General features: G+C 44.5%; 1 protein-coding gene across 3 annotated transcripts in view; it reads right to left on the bottom strand.

The window, feature by feature from the left end:
* HNF1B (HNF1 homeobox B) overlaps positions 1–23,670 on the bottom strand; it is a 59,949-nt gene that overhangs the window by 11,423 nt on the left and 24,856 nt on the right. For all 3 annotated transcript variants that reach the window (XM_028707971.2, XM_028707972.2, XM_028707969.2), the window contains exons 4-5: positions 21,485–21,723; positions 2,452–2,621 (exon numbers count right to left, since the gene is read on the bottom strand). In XM_028707971.2, coding sequence (XP_028563804.2) covers positions 2,452–2,621; positions 21,485–21,723 — 409 coding nt within the window. The remainder of the gene's footprint in view (positions 1–2,451; positions 2,622–21,484; positions 21,724–23,670) is intronic.

Below are 23,670 nucleotides of genomic sequence, written 5' to 3'. Positions count from 1 at the left end.
TGATACAAAAAAACCACCCCATTTACACAAACCATTTAATGCATCAGCAAATCTTGAAAAAGCGATTAGGGACAGAAAAATATATGAATTAATAAGGACAGGGGAGGGGAGTCACCTGACCAGGAAAGAATTCGACCCCATGGTCACAAAGAAAACTTGCAGAGGCACTCTCCAGCGTTATGACCCTGAGTGCAGAGTCATAAAAGACTGACTGCACACCCAGAGATCAGACTAACACATGTCGGGAATTAAAACATTGGCAAAATGCCTAGGCAAATTCCAATGCAAATTCTGATTTTTACCCGATGGGGCTAGGAGACAGATTTCATTTGATTTTATTTATTTGAAGGATGTATAATATTTTTTGACGATCATGCACCACAAAGCACTCACAACATACATCAAAACAGAAATCCCAAGTCTAAATGAAAGGCAGCATAAAACCATTTTAAATATCAATGTGGTAATAATTCTATAAGCCTACAAAATGGAAAAGAAGTAAATCTGTAGTATTATAACTAAATTTCATCTAGACACCCACCAACCTGCACAAAAGCTCAGCTCCTGTTTATATCTAGCAGAAGAGGACCTTTGTAGCCCCACCTCTTCAGACCTGCCTCCTTAGCCCTTGGTCTGCCCAGTTGGCTCCTAGAGGGTTTAAAAAAGGTTCCCCACCTCTGCTTAGATAAAAAGTACAGTGGTACCTTGGTTTACAAACTTAATCCATTCCGGAAGTCCATTCTTAAACCAAAGCGTTCTTAAACCAAGGTGTGCTTTCCCATAGCAGCGGGGGACTCAATTTACAAATGGGACACACTCAACAGGAAGTGAGTTATTTCAAGGCAAAGTTCACAAACCAAATCACCTACTTCCAGGTTTGCAGCGTTCTTGATCCAAGTTGTTCATAAACTAAACTGTTCTTAAACCAAGGAACCACTGTAGTTCTTAAAGGCTCCAAGGGATTTTGAAAAACATGCTGTGTTTAACTAGTTTCACAGGGCAATCACAACCTAAATCTGTCCCAGTTCTAATCAGGGGACCCAGTACCTTGCATTAAGAGTTTCTATGTAACATATAAACATGATACAGCACAGTTTAAATGCTACCTGTACACACACACTGATTGGCCAGTGCCCATGACATCGCTAGGAAATCACCCATACCCCCAATCTCAAGTTAGTTTTGCAGGGTTTCTTTTAAGAAAACACTTTCAGATTCTAATTACGTCATTAAGGGATGGTTCAATATGCAAACTCTGCTTTTGAAAACAATCACACACAAACACTCCCTTCCCCCAAAAGGCAGAGTCCACCTGAAACATGGCAGAGGGAGAAAGACCAACAGGTGCCTTTCATTTGTCAAGGAGGGACAAAGCTGGGATCAGCCAATGGCCAAGAAGTCTGCCCTGAGCTCTCTTTTTATATAATGTCTGCTTGAGATAGAGAGCTCACCCTGCTATTAGTGTTGTCATTCTTTCTATCTCTATTGGAAAAAACAGTGGCCTGGTTCACAAGTAACACTAAACCATGCCTAATGATAACCATGCCTAATGATAACCATAGTTAATGAACCATAGATTTGAAGCATCTGGCAGACAATTACTTAAACCATGGGGTGTTTTTTATGCCACAGATTTGTTAGAAGCATTAGCAACAGCAGCCAAGCTTTGAGAGTGGCTTGAATTTTTTTACCGCTCTTCACTTGCAGTGATGGTTCCTTAATCATAATTAAGAAGGAGGTTTGCTTGTAATGTTAAGCCATGGTTAATGTTAACAAAGGCTAATAAACCAACTGCAAACCTTAGTTATCCATCTTTAACCATAGTTAACAAGCCATAGTTAAACTGCTTAGCTGGGTTCACACATAACACTATGCCATAGTTTAATAAACCATAGTTTACTGTTACATACGAACCAGGCCATTATTACTTTTGCTAACATTGCTAACATCTGTTGGCCTGAATGTAGATAGTCATAGGGGTTAAAAGAGAAAGGGATCATGGGAGTTTGCTAAATGACTTCAGTGGGGCTGGAATGATTGAAGGTGGTGTGTGTGTATGTTTTAATCAAATGGAATGTCATCAACAGCGAAGAGCAAACAATGATCCACCCCACCGTTCCAATTTAGCAGGCATTCAATCAATACCCTGAGAACGGCTCTGTGTCACATTTATTGGCGGGTTTCAAAGCCTGTGTCACTACCTGTTGCCAGGGAAAAGGTAAGGTCAGCATGATGACTTTTTCCTCAGTGTACTCTGGCTTCCCCCTTCCCGTCCCTACAAATGCCTCATTGTTTTAACACAGGTCTTGTGCAAAAAAAACCCACATGCACACACAAACCCCCAGAGTTTTCAAAAAAATAATAATGAAAAAGAGAAAGTTTTGTTTGTTTTGCTTGCTAGGCCATCTTATCTTATCAGTCCCTGAGCTACAATAGGGCAGGTGTGCTCACCATTTTGCCGTCCGGTGGGAGCAGGCTGTGGCTGTGGCCTGGGTCCAAACCGGCTGGAGACACTTGCTGTAGGGCAGCCTGGCTGGTGGTCACCATGGAGCTGTTGCCATGGTGACTAATGGCGGAGGAGGAAGTGACTTCATTGCTCCCCGGTTGGCTGTAGCGGACTCCTGGGGAGAAGATAATTCAAATAGTTTCAGGCATGTTATTTATTTGTTTTAAAGGCATTTATATGCTGCTTCACCATTAGCACTTTCTAAGCGGTGTACATTTGTTAATAAAAAAAGCCATATAGGGAATAAAGCAACTTAAAAGATCACCATAAAACCCACACAGAAACCTGGATGCTACCTTAAAATGCCTCCTGGAATCAGAGAGTATTTAGGATTGTTCACAGATTACACTGGGCACAGATACAAGCTGTGCAAGTGTGTGGGTGAAAGCGTGCAGGTGTGTTGCTTTCTACAGCTGAGATTTTCTGTACACAGAGTCTGTGTGCATGTTGAACATGACATGTTAATAACTATACAAGTGCACAGCTCAGCCGTTTTGTGTCCACGAAAGAGCTGTTCACACGTGTATTTGACAGGACGCAGGCACAGGTTGTCTCTGCACAAGTACACGTTCTGGTGTGAAAGTGTACACTTTTTCACTTGTACAGCTCACCTGTTGTATACATGCATGCAAAGACTGTACACTGTTTTAACAGGACATGCAAATTATTGTACAGCTCCACTATCTGTATCACACAGGCACGCGGGTTGTACACTTGTTGTACACCCCTTTTGTCATTCACATGAAGTTCAGCAAGGAGGGCTCCTGTCTCATCTCAAGTCAGGCCTGGGCCCACAACACTGAATGCATGGAGGACTACCAACAGAGACACCCCCCCCCCCCGAATCAAGTGACTGGGCATATAAGGAATCAGGCAGTCATTGAGATGTCCTGCATCCAAGCTAGTAAGGTCCTACACTGACTGGCAGAGGCTCTCCAGGGTTTCAGGTATGGGTCTCTCCCAGCCCTACCTGGAGATGCCAGGGGACCTTCTGCATGCCGAGCAGATGCTCTGCCACTGAGCTGTGGTCCTTCCCTATACAGTCGTATCTTGGAAGTCAAACGCCTTGCGAGTTGAACGTTTTGGCTCCCAAATGCCGCAGACCCGGAAGTGAGTGTTCCAGTTTGCGAATGTTCTTTGGAGCCTGAATGTCCAATACAGCTTCTGATTGGCTGCAGGAGCTTCCTGCAGCCAATCGGAAGCCACGCCTTGGTTTCCGAACGTTTTGGAAGTCAAACGGACTTCCGGAACGGATTCCGTTCGACTTCCGAGGTACCACTGTACATCCTTCCCATATACCAGATGTGTGTCCAACAATACACACCAGCAGCTGTGAGAAAAACAGACAGCTCGTCTTGTTAAACAAGGAGCAGTTGGAAGGTATGAAATGATTCACCGTAGGTGTGTTTAAGGGTTTTTTTTTAATATAATGTTCAAAACCTTCAGCCATGGGATACAGTGGATGCGGCACTGAAAGGCACACAGAGCAGATCAGAAATAATTAACTGAGGAAGCCAGCTGGGAAACAAAATCCCTTTTATCAGTCCTGGGGCTCAAGAGGTAATTTGTTATGCACCGTCATGCGCCACAAACCAAAAGCATTGTTGGAAGGCGAGCCGCTGGAGGAAGATAAAGCCCAGGCAGCACCTGGGCAGCTAAAGTGACCACAGTGGACCTGGTAAAGGAGGAATCAATGGCAGAACCCATGCTTTGCCTGCAGAAGGTCTTGGGTTCAAATCCTAGCATTAAAAAATTAAGAAGAGCCTGCTGGATCAGGCCAGCAGCCCATATCTTAGCCTAACCTGCCTCACAGGGTTGTTGTGAGGATGAAATGGGAGGAGGAGAGCCATGTACACCACCTTGAACTCCTTCAAAGAAAAGGTGGTATATAAAAATAATAAATACTTTTTTTCAGGGGGTACCCAAGGGTATGCAGCACTGGCACCTCTCCTTTTTTTATTACTTACTGTAACAACTTCATGGTGAGTACCTGCACCTATTTTTCTAGTGGGGAAAAGCACAGAATAAATGCAAACACAAACGTGGGTGTGCATGCTGCAAAAAGCTTGTGGCGTAAGCAGCACCCGATCCCATGATAAAAGTTCCGTCTGGAAGAGCCCTTTGTCCATCTAGCTCAGTACTGTTGACTCTGACTGGCAGCAGCAGCTCTCATAGAAGTCTTTCTCATTACCTGCCAGCTTATTCTTTCAACTGGCGAGGCCACCAGGGCTTCAACCTGGGAACTTCAGCATGCGAAACATGACCAGTCCAAGGTCCCTTCCCAAGATTTGCACTCCAGATGAGACTCGAACTCAGCCCCACCGCTGCCCTGCAGTCTAGGTCTGGAGAAGCAGGGGTAACCAACATGGTGCCTTCCAGAGGTTATTGGAACACCCCACCTATCATCACAGACCATGGACCATGCAGGCTGGAGATGATGCGAGTTGTGGTCCAGCAACATTCTAGAGGGTTGTTGACTCCTGAGCCAACAGATTACTCCACTGAAGCCCAGTAGCCAGTTGACCAATGCAGGAAACAGGATTCTGAATTAGATGGATATCTGATGCAATTTTGCACAGAAAACCATGTGGATGTATCTCAGGGGATATATACACTTACCCAGTCAAGCCATGCAAATCCATTGAGTTGACCTCAACCCAGAATATATCTACCCACCATACATTTAAAGCCCATGTTCTCCGCCCACAAACAATCCTGGGAACTGTAGTTTGCCAAGGGTGCTGGGAACCGTGAAAGGCAAGGCAAGCTACGGTTCCCAGAATTCTTCGGCGGAAGGAATCTGCTTTAAATGTATGGTGTGTGGATGTTGCGACCCATATAGACCCCATGCCACAGATGCGGAAAGTGTTTGAGAGGCCTTTTTCTCGAGATGTCTTTGGCACCCTCTATTTTCCCCATCCCTGATAATGGAAGAATGCTCTTTTGACAAATGGACCTTTGCCAGCGCAAGTGGATGCCCCAGACATGAACAGGGTAAACATTGCTCAATCTGAAGCGCTGTACACCCGCATTCTTCGACTGTATTCCTAACCTCATGCAAAGGGTGCCCAGGCTCGGGCCAGATCAGAAAGTCTGAAACATTGTTTGAACAATGGGAGGGAAGATAATTAGAACAAAGAGAGCTGAGTTTGAGGGACGGGGGTTTGTTTTTTTCTTAATTGAAACGTAAATAACACCGATTCCTTCATTACCTCCTCCCCCACCCACAATCCACATGGATTTTGCCATTTTAAAAGGAGAATCAGTTTCTGCTTAGGAAAGTTGGTGAAAAATCCCGTTAAGAGATAATTAAAGCTTTATGGGACATTCTATGTATTTTATTGCATTAATACATAATACAATTAAATAATGCCAAGCATATTAAGGTGCCTGTATATTTGGAGTTCTGAAGATTCTTGTGCTGATTCTCTTCCACTTCCCCACCCTTCCCCCCACACTTTTTGGGCCCCCAAATCCTAAACTTTCTAGTTACAGACTGGTGGTTACAGCTGATACAGGGTCTTCTGACAGAATGGATTTCTTTTTAAGCACTGCAGAAACCAAGTACAAATATGCTTTTTCTGATCATGTTCTCTGGTCCTCCCCTATCATTAGGCAGTGAGGAGAACTGCTTCAGGCAGAAGATGCTAGGAGATGGCATTGGCAACCCCCTGGCTGTACCCTTCTGCTGAAGGACAGGCCTGAGTGTGTGCAGGCCATGTGGTCTGTCCCTGCACCATCATAACTAGCCTGCTCCCCTAAGGAGCAGTGGAGAAGAAGAAGAAGAGTAGAAGAGTTTGGATTTGATATCCCGCCTTTCACTCCCTTTAAGGAGTCTCAAAGCGGCTAACATTCTCCTTTCCCTTCCTCCCCCACAACAAACACTCTGTGAGGTGAGCGGGGCTGAGAGACTTCAGAGAAGTGTGACTGGCCCAAGGTCACCCAGCAGCTGCATGTGGAGGAGTGGAGACACGAACCTGGTTCCCCAGATTACGAGTCTACCGCTCTTAACCACTACACCACACTGGCTCTCAGTGAACACTCTTCCATTGCCTGGAGCTAGGACTGAAGCAAGGTTCAACTCCCAGTCCACCCAGCTTCTGCAATGGTGCTGTCTTGTATTTCACCTCAGGAAGAGAAATACTTCAAGATGACCCTACCTGCGGAGATGGCAAGAACATCAGGAGAGCCCTGCTAGGTCAGACCAAAGGCCTATGTAGTTCAGCAACCTTGCTCTTGGAGGCATATGGGGTTGGACTAGATGACCCTCATGGTCCCATCCAACTCCACATTTCTAGGATTCTATGAAAATGCAGTTGCAGTGTAGGGCAAAACTGACTGAATTTTATTGCCATGTGTGTTTTTAATGGGTTGGCAAGTCGTTTGGGGGGGGTGCTTTGGTGGGACAGCAGCGTAACATACCAAAAGAAGGAAACAAACAACAACGTTTCTTACTTGCCTATTGCTATTATCATTAATAATAGTTCATATCCCACAGTTTCCCACTTGTCTTGTGCTTTCTAGGCCACTAACCACGTAAGTGGTTAAGCCTTTGACTTGCTGCTTTCCCCTGGAAAACCAGCTCTTTAGAACCTAAATCAGAGCAAATGTCAATCTGGAGAAAACTCAGTGACAAATGTTCCCATTCAGGGCTGTGTGGATGAGCCCAAACTCACAAACGATAAAACAGTTAAGTCATTGAAAAACAATTCCAGTAAAGATGCAGACTGGAAAGATCTCTACTTCAGAAGCTTGTTTGGGAGCAGGTGGGACCAGGGTGGGCTGCGACAATTTAACAGTACAATATTATAACAGTTAATGATGGATTAACCGTCATTACAGATTACAAGGAAGACAACAGGAAGGCTCCTAATTAGGGCTGGCCGACACCTGGATTTCAACATTATGATATATCACAGCCAAACATTGTGATATACAGTGGTACCTCGGGTTACATACGCTTCAGGTCACAGACTCCACTAACCCAGAAATAATACCTCGGATTAAGAACTTTGCTTCAGGATGAGAACAGAAATCGCACGACGGCAGTGCAGCAGCAGTGGGAGGCCCCATTAGCTAAAGTGGTGCTTCAGGTTAAGAACAGTTTCAGGTTAAGAACGGACCTCCAGAACGAATTAAGTACGTAACCAGAGGTACCACTGTACTGATATATCACAATGTCTGAAATAAGGGTGGAGCTATGTAGACACATTGGCTGGCTTCATGGTTTTTCCTCCATTGTGATTTTTGCATAACACACACACATCATGATTTGTGATAATACTGCCAGGTCAAAAATTATGAAACGGATATCACAATATGGACTTCAAACCGGTTTTGGACGATAAATCAATATATTGCCCAGTCCCACTCCTGATCTCTCTTGCCTGCCTTCTCTCTGTATGGGTGTGTGAAGTCAATGTCCAGGTCAAAGTGTTGCGCCTTCAACAAACTAAGACTACACAGTGAAGGTGCCGGGTACACCTTTGTGGGGAGGGAATTCTCCCCAATTCAGGGGCTGCCACAAATAATGCCCTCTCCTGGGCAGACACCCCCCCAAAAAAATCTGATGGTGAAGGGACTGCCAAGAGGAATCCCCCCCTGATGATCTTAACACCTGAGACAGTCTATAGGGAAGGAGGTGGATTCTGAAATATATCTGAGGCTCAAGTCGTTCAGGGCTTTAAATGCTAATGTGAGCCCTTTGAACTAGCCCTGGAAATGAAATGGCAGCAACCAACATGATATCCCTGGCTTGGAATAAATGAATAAATATTGAGAATCCTCAGCAGCACGCCTGGAAGGTAAACATTCCCTGGCTTCTGAATGTCTTGGGATAATATATTGTGCAAAGGATATTGTCTGTGGTTTATGGAAAACCTGGGCGAGACAGGCATTGAAAAGCCCAGCCCATTGTTCGCCCTCTTCCCTTGCCACAGCGTGAGGCTCTTGTGGCATGGAGAGGTTTCATTCTTCCCGGAGCTCCCTCTGCCATTAGTTCTCAGCAGCAAAGCCTGACAGAAAAACCACCTCTGCGTGACTGCGCCTTGCTTCATAAAGATGGCTTTAGTAGAGGAGCAGACGGAATATAAAAGTCTTGTTTATGGGACCTGAACTATTGTTTCCGACTCCAGGTTGCAGAGCCCATCAAATGCCTTTATTGGCTGCTTCATGTTTTCCTGCCCAAGCACAGAAAATATGTGGTTTCCTAACCACATTGGCTTGTTTGGTGAAACTTTCCAAAGCAGATCCCATCTCAAATTCACATTGTGGGTAGGTGGAGGGGGGGGGGATATTTCCTTTTGGGTTCCTCCAGACGTCCTTTTTATTGAACACTCATGATGATTTGTGCTTATGATAGCATCTGGGCGGTCACACACAACCCCACTTCCAACACTGTATGTACCTGCGAAAGTTTTGGGGCAGTCACACGGCTTCATTTTCAGTGGTTCATATCCCGTAACTTCCTGATGGAACCCCAAACCCATTTTTACACCACCATGTCCTGGGTTTATTTTTGTTCCACTTTTGTTCCACTATAGCCCCTTGAGACAGTGCTCATAGAAAAACACCACAAAATAAAGTAAAGCAGAATAAATCAACCACTAATGCACTATTTCTGTGTCAACACCATGCTGCAGAACAGACCCACAATAAAACAGCTATCTGGAGAGGCCCTTTGTCTGTTCTGGATGCATTACCCATGAATTTAACTTGGATGACCTTGAATTCTAGTATTATGGGAGAGGGAGAAAAGGTTCACTCTCCATGCCATGCATAATTTCATAAAACCTCACCTTAACCATTCTCCCCTATGCACAAACAAGAAAGCCTCAGATGCATTGTCTTTTCCTCCTATGGGAGGTATTCCACATACACAAGTCCTATTGCCTTTTTCTGCCCCTTTCCAACTTTTTCAGCTTGCCTGACGCTTTTATTACATAACTTTAGGTGCCAGGCGAAAACATTCTCTTTAACCAGGCCTTGGGCTCATTCTATGTCCTTTTAAATGTGTTTTTTTTGGGGGGGGGTATGGGTTTGTTCTTGTTTTTATCATGTGTGTTTTCATTTTGTATTTTTTGTTGTTGTTGTGAACTGCCCTGTGATCTTTGGGTGAAGGGCTGTATACCAATTTAATAAATTTATTACCACTGTAGCTCAGCGGTAGAGAGCATCTGCTTTGCATACAGAAGGTCCCAGGTTCACTCCCCAATAGCATCTCCAAGCAAGACTGGGAATGTCCCTGGCCTTGGGAGAACAGCTGCCAGTCAGTGTAGACAATACTGAGCTAGATGGATGACGGTCTGACACAGTATAAGGCAGGTCCCTCTGCTCCTAACCATATTCAAGTACAGTGGTACCTCTAGTTGTGTTCACCTCCGGTTACGTATCCTTCAGGATACGTATGTGGCAAACCCAGAAGTATTTTTCTGGGTTTCGCCTCGTGCGCAAGTGCAGAAGCGCTCTACGCGCCACGTGCATGCGCAGAAGCGCCACCTCCAGTTGTGAATTCCTTGGGATGTGACCGTAGCTCCAGAACAGATCCCATTCGCAACCAGAGGTACCACTGTATGCCATATACAGGACATGCCATATACAGTGGTACCTTGGGTTACATAGGCTTTAGGTTACATACGCTTCAGGTTACAGACGCCGCTAACCCAGAAATAGTACCTCGGGTTAAGAACTTTGCTTCAGGATGAGAACAGAAATCGTGCTCCGGCGGCGCGGCGGGAGCGGGAGGCCCCATTAGCTAAAGTGGTGCTTCAGGTTAAGAACAGTTTCAGGTTAAGAATGGACCTCCGGAACGAATTAAGTACTTAACCTGAGGTACCACTGTATTTATAATATAAAAGCATGTCATTACCAGCAGTTTTATTTTTAATACTTTCCCCTCCTAAAACTGGATGTTTTATTTCGGTTATATTCACACCATGCATTGAAAACACTATGATACCAAGCTTTGAACTTCCATGGCTTCCCCTAAAGAATCCTGGGGGCTGTCGTTTGTTAAGGATGCTGGTGTTGTTGTTTTTTAGGGGACGCCTCACAGAGCTAGAATTCCCAGCATCTTTAACAAACTACAGTCCCCATTATTCTTTAGGCGGGGAACCATGGCAGTTGAAGTGGTGCAACAGGGATTTAAATGTATGGGGTGGCTGTGACTTTTTAGTTCATAAGCCACACATAGCAGAGGAAGGAAACCTACGCCATAATCCACAAAGTCTCCAAGTCACTCAGGGCTTTTTCTACAATTCTGAAGGCATGGGTCCAAGTGGTTCTAAATCACTTGCCAAAGAAGGATAGAACTTTCTTTATGTATGCAACAACAGCAGCAAGAATACTTATTGCAAAGTATTGGAAGACACAAGATTTACCCACCCTGGAAGAGTGGCAGATGAAGGTGATGGACTATATGGAATTGGCAGAAATGACTGGCAGAATCCGAGACCAGGGAGAAGAGTTGGTGGAAGAAGATTGGAAGAAATTTAAAGACTACTTGCAGAAATACTGTAACATTAATGAATGTTAAAATGATGTTGGATTGAAAATAAGTGGTATTGGTAACAAGGTTAATAAGAATATGCAAATATGGATTGATAATGGATGAAAATGCATAGTTATAATAGGTTAAGATATAGAGTTAAGATAAATGAAAGAGGGCAAGGATTTGCTGAATTGATTATGTAAATGGGAATACAAAAAGGGGAGGTGCGAGGAGGTCAAGGAAACAAGCAAATGAACTTAAAGATATTGAAAAATGGATATTTTTTTTAAAAAAATTCTTAGCTGTTTGTTTTTTGAATTTGGTATTTTTTCTTTTTTTCTTTTCCCCCCTCTTTTATGTTTTCTTTTTAGTATGTTAATTTCTGTTTTAATTCTTTTTATTCTGTAAACCTATGTTTTTTGTAAAACGCTAATAAATATCTTATAAAAAACAACAACACACAAGTGGTTCTAAATCAGAAAAAACAGTAATCCACTGAAAACCGGAGTGCCTTTTGCCTCTGACTGAGCACTAAGGAATGGTTTCTCCCTGGGGAAGAAGCAGGGATAGAGGAAGTGTGGATAACCCCCAACTCTTCTGACTCGCGGCGGGAGCTTTTTCCACCCCACCACCAACAGGCCGATCAACCAAACATTTCTCCCTTTGTACCATTTCGTCTACAGGAGCCCACGGATCCTATTGAGAGAGCCAGCAAAAACTACAAGAGACTGCCACTCAAAAGCTGCTTGAAAGCGTTACTCTCCTGCGGTTGTAGTGCGAATCATTTATGTCCATTATAAACCAGTTTATTGTGACTGTCCTCTTTTGCCTATTTGGCTGGTGCCATAAAACTCTAATTATCCCCAATAAAACCAGAAAAGGTTCCTAAACAACGTGTTGAGCTGATACAACACAATAATGAGCAAGAAAGCGTAAAATATGGGGCTTGGATGGGCTGTCCCCCTTTGGCATTCAAATCCAGCATTCTGTTGCTCCTCCTAGCAGTAGAATGGGGAATAAATCACTGAGAACCTTTTTAAGTGCTCCCCTTCCCCCAGAGAACTAACCCCTACAACTTTATTCCAAAGGACTGAAAATCTTAAGGCACGTAGAAACAGGTATAATTAAAGAAGAAAGCACTTGTCTCCTTTACGTGAAGAGTAAGTTGGTATGTTGTGCTAATATCTCTGATTTGGTTGACTTTTGATGAGTTGATTTATACTAGAAAGAGAGATGTCAGAATGGATGCCACATCCATTCCAAAACACCACAGTTCATCTCTGGTGTGGCTGAACTCTCTTTAGCTACTCCACAGTGAGTGAAATCCACTCACGGGAAATGTAATTAATTAATTTCTTTAATTCACACATTTCAGGGTCAAGTCTAGCTATTTGAAAGCAGATGCCCAGGCTCAATCCTGGCCCAAATTAAGTCCCAAGTACCATCTTGGGATTCTCCAGATGAACTGTTTATTTGAGCATTTCATCTTCATTTGCTTGCACAAGGCTTATGCAGAGGTTAAATAATGCCCAGTCTTCATTGACCATTTGTTCAGATTTGTTTGCAGGAAGATTATACAAAAATGAGCATTTGTCCTTATTTGCTTGCAGGGTGGTTATGCAGTCATTTATCCCACCCTCTTTAGTACATTTACCTGTTACTTTCCTACCCTCAAATGTCTGATTTTATAGAGGGCACTTCCCAGACTGTCACTATTTTCGGGTAAATTTTAACTGCCTACTGGGAAATTCAGGTTGCAGAATTAAAGTTGAAGTGGAGCTCCTGAGCGACAAATCCACTTGCTGAAAAGATGATGATGATGATGATGATGATGATGATGATGATTGCAATACAGAAAGTTATAGGGAAATGCACATGAAAGGAGGATAACACTTCAGGCAGCAAAGTATATTGGGCTGAACCTGCACTAGGGAAGTATCTATGGGGCAGACTGTCACTGTTTTCAGGTGGGATTTAACCTCATCCTGGCAAATTCAGGATTGTGTAATGAAAGTTCATTTGGAGCTCTTGAGCAACAAGCCTGCTTCCAAAAAGAAAGAAAAAAGACAAAGACAAAGGGGACTTTTTGCGATAAGGAAAGTGATGAGAAGATGCCCTGGAAAACTATGGAATAACAATTGCTTCATGTGACGCTGTTTAACCTTCCTGCACACAAATCAGAACGAATGCTTAATAAACAGCCAATGTTGTCTAACCTCCCCACAAACCTTGTGCAAACAAATCAGGATGAGCGCTCAGTAAGCAAGTGGTCTGGAAGCAACCTATGTCTGGATCCTCAGTCCCTCATCTGTAAAATAGGAGTTATAGTGAACTCTCTATAGAGTTATAGGGAGTTATAGATCACAGGGTTGTTGTGCAAGCAGACACAATGAAAATTGTCATCAGATGGGATTTGAACTGTCCTTGCACTGTTTCTGTAGGGTTGTCTCAAATCGTCTGCAACCCTCTTCTGTCCCAAGCCACTCTAGCCAGTACTAAAAACTCTCCCCTTTTGCCATCCTCTTAAGAAGGTTTAAAGAAAGTTACACACATACACACAAAATGTATAAATTATGCTATACCTCTCTCCTCATCCCTTCAGAATTCAAAGCTTAATTGCATACAACTGTTGCACATTATTTAGTACTGGCTAGAGTGGCTTGGGACAGAAGAGGGTTGCAGACGATTTGAGGCATGCTATTAAGCAGTTAAGGAATTTAGTGCTCCAGACAACCCTACAGAAACAGTGCAAGGACAGTTCAAATCCCAGCATGGAGAGTCATCAGTGGGGTCAGCAAAAAAAAACAACAGCCGGCCTGTGGGGAGTTGCAAATTCCATCTCTCCCCTGCCCCTTGCATTGTGCAGGTGAGTAAATTAAAGCGGGGATATTAAACCTCCAACGAAGAGCTTTGCGGCCGTAGGTTTCAGCTCTTTTTCTTTCAGTCTCCGGAAGGGATCCTTTGCACATCAGCTGTGGAAGGATCTCCAGTGTGTGGCAAAAGATTATGGGATACATTCTAAACACAGAAGAGCCCTGCTAGATTGGACCAAGAGTCTATCTAGCCCACCACCCTCTGTCACACACAGACCATCCAGATGTCTTAAGGAAGCCCACAAGCAAGACATAACAGCAAGAACGCTCTCCCCAATTTGTGATTCTCAGCCACTGGTATATAAGAAGATTCCTTATACCCGGTCAGACTATTTGCCTACCTAGCTTACTATTGTCTGTTCTGACAGGCAGCAGCTCTGCAGAGGCTAGGGCAAAAAAAGGGTCTTTCCCATCACCAACCACGTGGAGATGCTGGGTTTTGAACCTAGGACCTTCTGCATGCAAAGCAGGTGCCCTAACACTGAGCTATGGCCCTTCCCCCTAGACATGGGAACATAGGAAGATGCCTTATACCAAGTCACACCATTGGGTCCACCTAGTTTAGTATTGTCTACACTGACAGGCAGCAGCTCTTCAGGATTTCGGAGAGGACGTATATCCTAGGGCTACCTGGAGATACCAGGGATTGAACCTGGGACCTTCTGCATGCAAAGCAGGTGCTCTACTACTAAAAGGCATACTGCTTCTGGGCCTGAACCTGGGAGAAGCATATAGCCAAGATGATTGGGAGCCATTGATAGACTTGTCCTCCGGTTCGATTTGTCTAATCTCCTTTCAAAGCCAACTTAGACAGTAGACATCATCATAGATTCCATCAATCAATTAGAACAGGCCCTACAGACCACACACCAGTTATTGAGAGGGGGGGTCACAGCTCGGCAAGAGAGCACATGCCCACATGCAGAAAGCCCCTGGTTCAATATCTGGCCCATTGAAGAGAGGTAGCAGGAATGGATAAAGGTTTCTCCCTCTTCATTATTATTATATATTGGATTTCTTACTCACCCTTCACCATAAGCTCCCAGGGTGGGATACAACAATATAAAAACACAGGATGAAAATTATTTTGAAACAATTTACAATCATAAGAATAGGATGGGCCCCAAATATATGGGTTAATCTATATCTACCAGGTGTCCGGGACGCGGGTGGCGCTGTGGGTTAAACCACAGAGCCTAGGACTTGCCGATCAGAAGGTTGGCGGTTCAAATCCCCGCGACAGGGTGAGCGCCCATTGCTCGGTCCCTGCTCCTGCCAACCTAGCAGTTTGAAAGCACGTCAAAGTGCAAGTAACTCCTGCCAAGCTAGCAGTTTGAAAGCACATCAAAGTGCAAGTAGATAAATAGATACCACTCTGGCGGGAAGGTAAACGGCGATTCTGTGTGCTGTTCTGGTTCGCCAAAGCGGCTTAGTCATGCTGGCCACATGACCCGGAAGCTGTACACCGGCTCCCTCAGCCAATAAAGCCAGATGAGCGCCGCAACCCCAGAGTCAGCCACGACTGGACCTAATGGTCAGGGGTCCCTTTACCTTTACTTTACCAGGTGTCCAAGGCCAGAGCAAAAAGACGCATCTTCAGCAGATGACGAAAGCTGTGCAATGAAGGAGCCAGGGACATCTCCGTCGGGAGAGAATTTCAGAGCTCAGGGGCTGCCACAGAGCACCTTATCATGATGCTCTCTCTGTGCAAACTTGCAAACTCTCAAGAACAGCATTGTCATATAGAGGAAGGAGAAAGGTTGTTTTCTGCTGCTCCAGAGAAGCGGACACGGAGCAATGGATCCAAACTACAAGAAAGAAGATTCCACCTAAACATTAGGAAGAACTTCCTGACAGTAAGAGCTGTTCGACAGTGGAATTTGCTGCCAAGGAGTGTGGTGGAGTCTCCTTCTTTGGAGGTCTTTAAGCAGAGGCTTGACAACCATATGTCAGGAGTGCTCTGATGGTGTTTCCTGCTTGGCAGGGGGTTGGACTCGATGGCCCTTGTGGTCTATTCCAACTCTATGATTCTAGGATTCTAAGTTCAAGAGGACCTCCCCTGTGCCAGTTTTAACACCCAAGAAGGGTCTGTAAAGGAGATGGTCTTTCAGATATTTCAGATGTTTATTCACACACCATACATTTAAAGTACAAGACTTCATCCAAAGATTCCTGGGTACTGTAGTTTACCTTCCACAGAGCTACAGTTCCTGGAACCCATTACAAACTTGTGGAAAGGAGGGGTACAAGTTTTAACTAAGTAGATATTTCCAGGAAAGGGAGGAGAGAGAAGGGTTGCCGCTTAGTGGTAGAGCTCCTGTTTTGCATGCAGAAGGTCCCAGGCATGCCCAGATTAAAAAGAACAGGTAACAGGTGAGGGGAAAGACCTGGAGAGCTGCTGCCAGTCAGTGCAGACAATACTGAACTAAATGGACCTGTGAAGTATATTGCAGCTTCCAATGTTCCTGGAATGCACCGTAGCTAAGCAGCAGCGCACCTGCTTTGCATGCAGAAGGTTCAATTACTGGCCCCTCCAGATAGGGCTGGGAGACACCTTTGTCTGAAATCCTGGAGAGCTACTGCCAGTCAGTATAGACAATACTGAGCCAGATGGACCATTGGTTTGACTCAGTATAAGGCAGCAATCAGCATGGTGACTATTCCATGTCTCTCAGAGTGTTTAATTTCAATTTGGTTGGCAGAGCCCTCTTCTTTCAGACTGAAGTCTGAGGCAAACGAGGCCTGTAATGGCAAACCTTGCTGATCCACAGTACAATGCTATTTATTTTATTGTTTAAAGGAAGGGATATCGGGAGGATGGGTTAAAAGGACCACATTTAAGAGCCTCTCCATCCTCTCGGAATAAACTGGACACTGGCTGAACCATCTCAGTGGCCCCGTAATAAGAGGAAAAACAAAAGAGAGTCATCGGCTAACTCAACAGATGCTGGAGGGATGCGGAGGACACATCAAAGGCATCCACAACGGTTCAAAGCCCCAACTTTAATTGTCAATTAAGCATGCATAACCGGGAGGAGTTGTGTGGGGCTGGGGGGGGGGGCTGGAAACAAAGCCAGGGTAACCCCCCCCTCCCGACTCCATGCTGGCGTATTATTGTAAAGGCAAGCAGGGAAAACACTGAAAACAGCTGATTTTGCTGACAGTGTGCTGGTAGTGCATCTTGTAAGCAATCAGGCCCTGACAGAAGAGAGCAAGCTCCTCTCTCTGTCACACGGGTATTGTGTGGGACATTCCACCACTAGGGTCACATCGTGGTCAGTGGGGAAGACAGTGGAGCCGCTTTAGGCAGCTGCTTCAAAGCACATCCAGATTTGGCTTGTTGCATTTGCTACAAGGAAGGAACACGGCTACATACACACCATACGTCTAAACCATATTTAAAACAAACATCCCTGTGAACCATAGTTTACCCCTCAAAGAGCTACTGCTCCCAGCACCCTTCAACTACAGTTCCCATGATTATTTGTATTTTTGTTATGCAGTGGTACCTTGGTTCTCAAACGCCTTGGTACTCAAACAACTTGGAACCCAAACACTGCAAACCTGGAAATAAGTGTTCCGGTTTGCAAACATTTTTTGGAAGCCGAACGTGCTCCGTTTTGAGAGTTACGCTTCCGTTTTGAGCGTTATGCTGAGGTCTGTCTGTTTTTGCTATTTATTTTGCGTTTTTGTGGCTTTTTTGTTTTGTTTTGTTTTTGTGACTGTGTGGAACCCGGTTCAGCTACTGGTTGATTGATTGTGTGACTGCAGTACATTGTTTATTGCTTTCATTTTATGGATCAATGGTCTCATTAGATAGTAAAATTCATGTTAAATTGCTGTTTTAAGGGTTGTTTTTAAAAGTCTGGAACGGATTAATCGATTTTGCATTACTTTCTATTGGAAAGCACACCTTGGTTTTGGAACGCTTTGGTTTTGGAACGGACTTCCAGAACGGATTAAGTTTGAGAACCAAGATACCACTGTATTTGTATTTTCCAACCCACCTTTCTGCCTATCAGCTCAGAGGTGGGTAATTAATAACAACAATAATCATAATTGTAAGCTTCCAATTGGGTTGGACTAGACGACTTCAAGCTCTGTAATTCTAAGGTTCAGGACCCGTCCCCTTTCAATCTTGGCGGCAAGGAGTGGTTTTGTGATTCCCCTCTAGAACAAGCTGCAATCAGTTAATGGGATCTATATAGCTTTGCCACAGCCTGATTATTACCAGCGTGTGGCAGCATGGAGGCGAGCTTCTACACTGGTGGCACCAGGGTTGTGGAACCGCCAGTGTTATACTGAATTCAGGTTGCTCCCAGACACCCTGTTTATTGAGTGTTTATTCTGATGATTCGTTTGCACTGTGAGGACATCGGAAGACAGTCACATTCATTTAAAGCACATGACTTCCCCCAAAGGATCCTGGGAACTGTAGCCTCCCGGAGTTAAAACTCCCAGCACCCTTAGCAAATGACAGGTCCCAGGCTTCCTTTTTATGGTTTTATGTGCTTTGAATGCATTATGTGGATCGTGCAACCGACATTTATTCAAAGATTGCTTTATAGCATAAAGCCATCAAAGCACTGTGTAAGATGAAATCCGACCCAGACCCCAAAATGTAACATTCTCACAACAATAGCATCGTTCTGACAAATTCTAAAAACCAAAGAAGAATATTTGTGCAGATCTATAATTGATATCTTTTAAATGACCGGGTCAACCATCAGGAAAAGCCTTCTTAAACAAAAACATTATTTAATTATTTAGTGAGAACTCATTCTGGCTGGTGGGTGGAGGGGTCAGACAACACTGCACAAAGCAGTCATCATCCCACACTTTCCAAGTGGATGATCCCATAACTTTCCTTACCACATAAAATCCTTTTTGGGGAGGGAGGGGGCAAGTAGCTGTGCTGCGCAAGAGTACCAAATCAGCTTTAATCGTATAACCTGAATTTGCTGGCATGTGATTCAATCCCAACCAGAAAACAGAAACTCTAGCACAGTGGCTGTTCCTAAGTGTGATGCAAGATTTTGAGTGCTTCCATCATAAAAGATGACTCAGAAGGACCCATTTATCAGTTCCCTGTTTGTAACCAGCAATGCTGGATAGAAGTTCTGCAGCCTTCCATGCTGCAACTGGGTGGGATTACATTAGTTGTCTCCCTCCACCCATTCCTTTAGAAAGGGGGGGGGGCGGGTGGAGAGAGAGAGAGTGATAGAGATTGAGGATGCTGCATTGTTTAAGGAACCAGCAGCAGAGACCCAAAAGAAAAGAGCTAGTGACCCCACACTGACCCCAACACAACCCTAACGCTTGTCAGAAAGCTGATTTCTGTTGTTTGCCTCTTGAGCTCGCTGACTTTGGTGTGTAGATTACAGGTACAAGAACAATGGGGATTGTTCTGGCCAACAATGCTCCTTGCTCTGCACCACTCAGTCACTTGAGATAGCCTCCCCCCTCCCCCAATTAAGCGCCACTCTCTTCCAGCCTTGTCCCTTTCCAAACTCTCCTGATTTAAATGTGCCTGCTTCCCCATCTCTCGTCCTCCCCCATTATCCTGCTTTGCTTTTGTGACAACCCTCTGGTCCACCCCACAAGTTATAAAATGACCAAAGGCTTGCCATAAACACAGATGGGAGAGAGCATGAGACAGGCAGTGAAAGTTCCCCTCTGGGTGTCCCCTTTTTTACTGTGCATCCATGAGGATTTGTGCCCATGATGGCATCAGGAAGGTTTAAAAAACCTGTTGTTCCGAGGGACACTGCCTCTTGACAGTGGAGGCAGAGTATAGCCCCTGTGGCTAGCAGCCATTGGTGGCAGCCTAATCCTCCGTCATTTTGTCTAATCCTGTTTTAAAGTTAGAGGGACCCCTGACCATTAGGTCCAGTCGGGGCCGACTCTGGGGTTGCGGCGCTCATCTCGCTTTATTGGCCGAGGGAGCCGGCGTACAGCTTCCGGGTCATGTGGCCAGCATGACTAAGCTGCTTCTGGCAAATCAGAGCAGCGCACTGTTTACCTTCCCGCTGGAGCGGTACCTATTTATCTACTTGCACTTTGACGTGCTTTCGAACTGCTAGGTTGGCAGGAGCAGGGACCGAGCAACGGGAGCTCACCCCGTCGTGGGGATTCTGTAATAAACGAAAATCTGCCCTTATTCCCTTATGGGGGACACAAGAGCCCTTATAGAGTCCTTTGTAGGTTCTCCATTGGTCGGAGAAAAGAACAGAGGTCAACCAGAGAATATTGAGAAGCAAAGCAGCTCGTAAGCCTGATCTTTATTGAACTGTTGCAACAGGGTGCTCCCCTCACACGCAGGAAAGGAGCAGGACCCAGAACCCACGTGTGCCCGGCCTTATATAGACATTTTAAATTGCCCGCCCTGGAGTCCAAAACCACCCCCAGAAACATCATACATACATCACAGAAGGGGTGTAGCTCAAGACCACCCCCAGACACATCATACCTACATCATAGAAATCTGAGTGCATTGTTTATCTCCTGTCGTTGTTTATCTCCTGTCCTGTCTGGCAGGTTACCTGTTAATGCTTACTTGATTGGATACCCTGGGGAGCCTGGCCAGTATTTTGTAGTGACAAATACTTAGTTCCTGAGCCAGGTCACAGGCTCACCCTATTCATACACAGATATACCCTTTTGTGAATGAAAAGACAATGGGGAGGCTTTTCCATTTTCCTTTGACCTTGCAGAGAAAACATTTGGTCAGTTTGGGAGCCAAAATGGCTCCAGGACTGCCCTCCTGTGCTGCCTCAGACATGTGGCCCATACATTTATGTACATGTTTGCCTGTATGTATATATGACCTTGGTTTTTTATTTCAATTCAAACCACCAACCTTCTGATCGGCAAGCTCTAGGCTCTGTGGTTTAACCCACAGTGCCATCTGCATCCCTATCCTGTTTTAAAGCCATCCAAATTGGTGACTATCACTACATCTCTTTGGAGCAAATCCCAGAGTTTTAACTATGCACGGTGTGAATAAGTATTTCTTTTGTCTGTCCAGCATTTAACTTCATTGGATAGCGCAAAGTTCTAGTGTTTTGAGAGAAGAAAAGCTTCTCTCTATATTCACTTTTCTCATACCATGAAAAATTTTATACACCTCTGTCACACTGCCTCGAACTCGCCTCTTCTCTAAACTAAAAAAGCCCAAATGCTGCAACCTTTCTCCCCATAGGGGTTCCTCATCTTGGTTGCCCCTTTCTGAACCTTTTCCAAACTGCGCAGAGTCTTCCAAATGTGGACATGCCATAGATCTGTCCAGCACTGTGTTCTCACAGTGGCCAGCAAACAGCAAACAAAACCCAAATGCAATAGCACTCTGCTCACCTGCAATTCCTAGCAACTCAAGACCAGCATTTACGAGATTTCGTAAATGCTGGTATAACAAGCAGTCTGTTACTGAGTTCCCCGTTGTCTGTTTTTGATTGTAAGCTTCTTGCAGGCAATGAACTACTTTTGGTTTATGTCACTTTGTTAAGTCGTCATTTACTCTGAAATGTACTATAAACAGCAAACACCGCAAGTGCTTTTAACAGTGTTTGCTGGGGAAACACGTAATTCTCATAATTCTCTCTCCCCGCATTTCCTTACCTGACATTTTGCTTGGTGGGGAAGAGCTGGGTTGCGCATGATGGGGGGAATTGTGGGAGAGCAAAAGGTTCATGCTGTGAGGTTGGCCCGTGCTGTAAGCATCCATAGCCAGCTTCTGACGAAAAGCCTCCTCTTTCCTCCGGTTCGCAAACCAGTTGTAGACCCGGACTTCCGTCACCAAATTTGAACCCAGTCCATGTGCCTTAGAGGGGGATACGCCCCGCTGGTGGCATTCTGCCCTAGGAGGAGAAGAATAAAGAGAGCTCATTGGAAAAGCTTGCAATAAAAGCCTTTGGTAGGCAACCAGAGCTATCCTGGCACTGCTGGATCAGGCCAGTGGTCCACCTAGTTCAGCATCCTGTTCTCACAGTGGCCAACCAAATGCCTATGGGAAGCCCACAAGCAGGACCTGAGCACAACAGGATCCGTCCTTTCTGTGGTTTCCAGCAAACTGGCATTCAGAAGCATGCTGCCTCCAGCAGTGGAAGCACCTTAAAGACTTAACAAATTTATTATGGGATAGGCTTCTACGGATAACAGATTCCACTGGCATTCAGAAAACCATATGTGGACTTAATGGGGGTAACAGCAGCTGTCTAGAATCTGCTGCTGGTGTGCTTCAAGTTGAGCTGTTGAACTGATTTCTTACGAGCTCAGAACTAATATTATGAGGCACTTGTAACAGTTTAGTGTGGCAGCACCTACACTTTGAAACTCCTTGCCTATTGACATCAGGTAGTGCCTTTGCTGTACTCCTTCCGGCACCTGATAAAAAACCATTTTTGTTCAGGACAACCTATACAGACATGTAAAAGCTGAAATGTGCTTTAATCTGTTTTTAGCTTAACTCTTGATTTTACTTATATTTACGATTGCATACACACATTTTCAACTTTAGTCTTTTATTGACTTTTTTTTAATAAATGGCTTAGAATTTTGACTTACAGTCAATGGGTATATAAATTTTGCCACATAAATAAGCAAAAGTCCCATCATTCCTGAACACTGGCCACACTCAATAGGGACTTATGGGAGCCGAAAACCCAAGGTGCAAGTCAAGCTTTGCACAGCAGGAGAGGGTACTTTGGTTCTATCAATCGCATCACCTGGGCTATCTTCTCTACCCTTCAGAGCAATCTAAGCATCAACAGGAACACCAGCTGAACAAAGCAAAAATGATCCAAGGCAGTGCACTGCACTGGTTGGTGCCCATTGGACAGGGAGAGGGGACCAGTTCTATTTTTGTCTCCATCCTCCTCCCTGTTGAGTTATACAAGGGAGACACTGAGACTGCAGAGGAGGAAGATGACAGCCAGTCTCAACCCCTGGCCTGATGATTAGTAAGGGGGCAGGCGAGTTGGGGGCTGGCTGAGGGCAGACTGGGATTGGTAGGGCAGTTCCCCGAAATAAACCAGCCTCCACTTCACAAAGGGCTCTCAGGAATCCATACAGATCCATCAGCCTCCAAGGTGGGACGTTCTTATAGGGTTCCTGCAGAAGGAAATTAACATGCTTGTATAAAACGTGGCCTTCCTTTTAAGCCATGTTATTACAGAAAAGAGAGACTCTAAATAAAAGTACTGTAACAGGTTGGTGTTTTTAATTTAAGACAAATTTAAATTTGCCTGCCTGTTGAGATCAAGGAGGCATCGTCACAGGACTCTTTCTGGCACCTGCTAAAAACTTTCTTGTTTACACAAGTTTACCCGGATGCTTAGAACAGGCATAGGCAAACTCCCGCCCTCCAGATGTTTTTGAACTACAATTCCCATCATCCCTAGCTAAGAGGACCAGTGGTCCTGGCTTAGAAGGTTGAAGTTTCATTTGTTTTAGCAATTGAACTTTTTATGTTTTGAAGTGTGGCTGTAATTTTTTCTTGATTTCCTTGTTTTATCTTTTTGCAAAATGTTTTTAGGGTTTTTTTGCAGTCAAGCATTGTATGAATCTTATTAAATACAGTAAACAAATATTTGTTTGCTTAAATTATCGTATTTATCATCATCAACCTTGAAAAGGCTACATGGGAACTTGTGCGGATGAAACAAAAGTACAAAAATACATTCAAAATATTTCTGAAACTGCTCCAGGTATATAATAATGATGTAAAAGTTTGTTATTCACCACGAACCCTTTCCAGCACATCTTTTTAAAATGCATAAACACATGCCTATGAATGCTTCTGGGGC

The sequence above is a fragment of the Podarcis muralis genome, chromosome 15 (assembly GCF_964188315.1).
Source record: "Podarcis muralis chromosome 15, rPodMur119.hap1.1, whole genome shotgun sequence".
NCBI classification, from domain to species: domain Eukaryota; kingdom Metazoa; phylum Chordata; class Lepidosauria; order Squamata; family Lacertidae; genus Podarcis; species Podarcis muralis.
The sequence above is the reverse complement of the archived record's forward strand: the minus strand, read 5'-3'. Positions and strand labels throughout refer to the sequence as shown.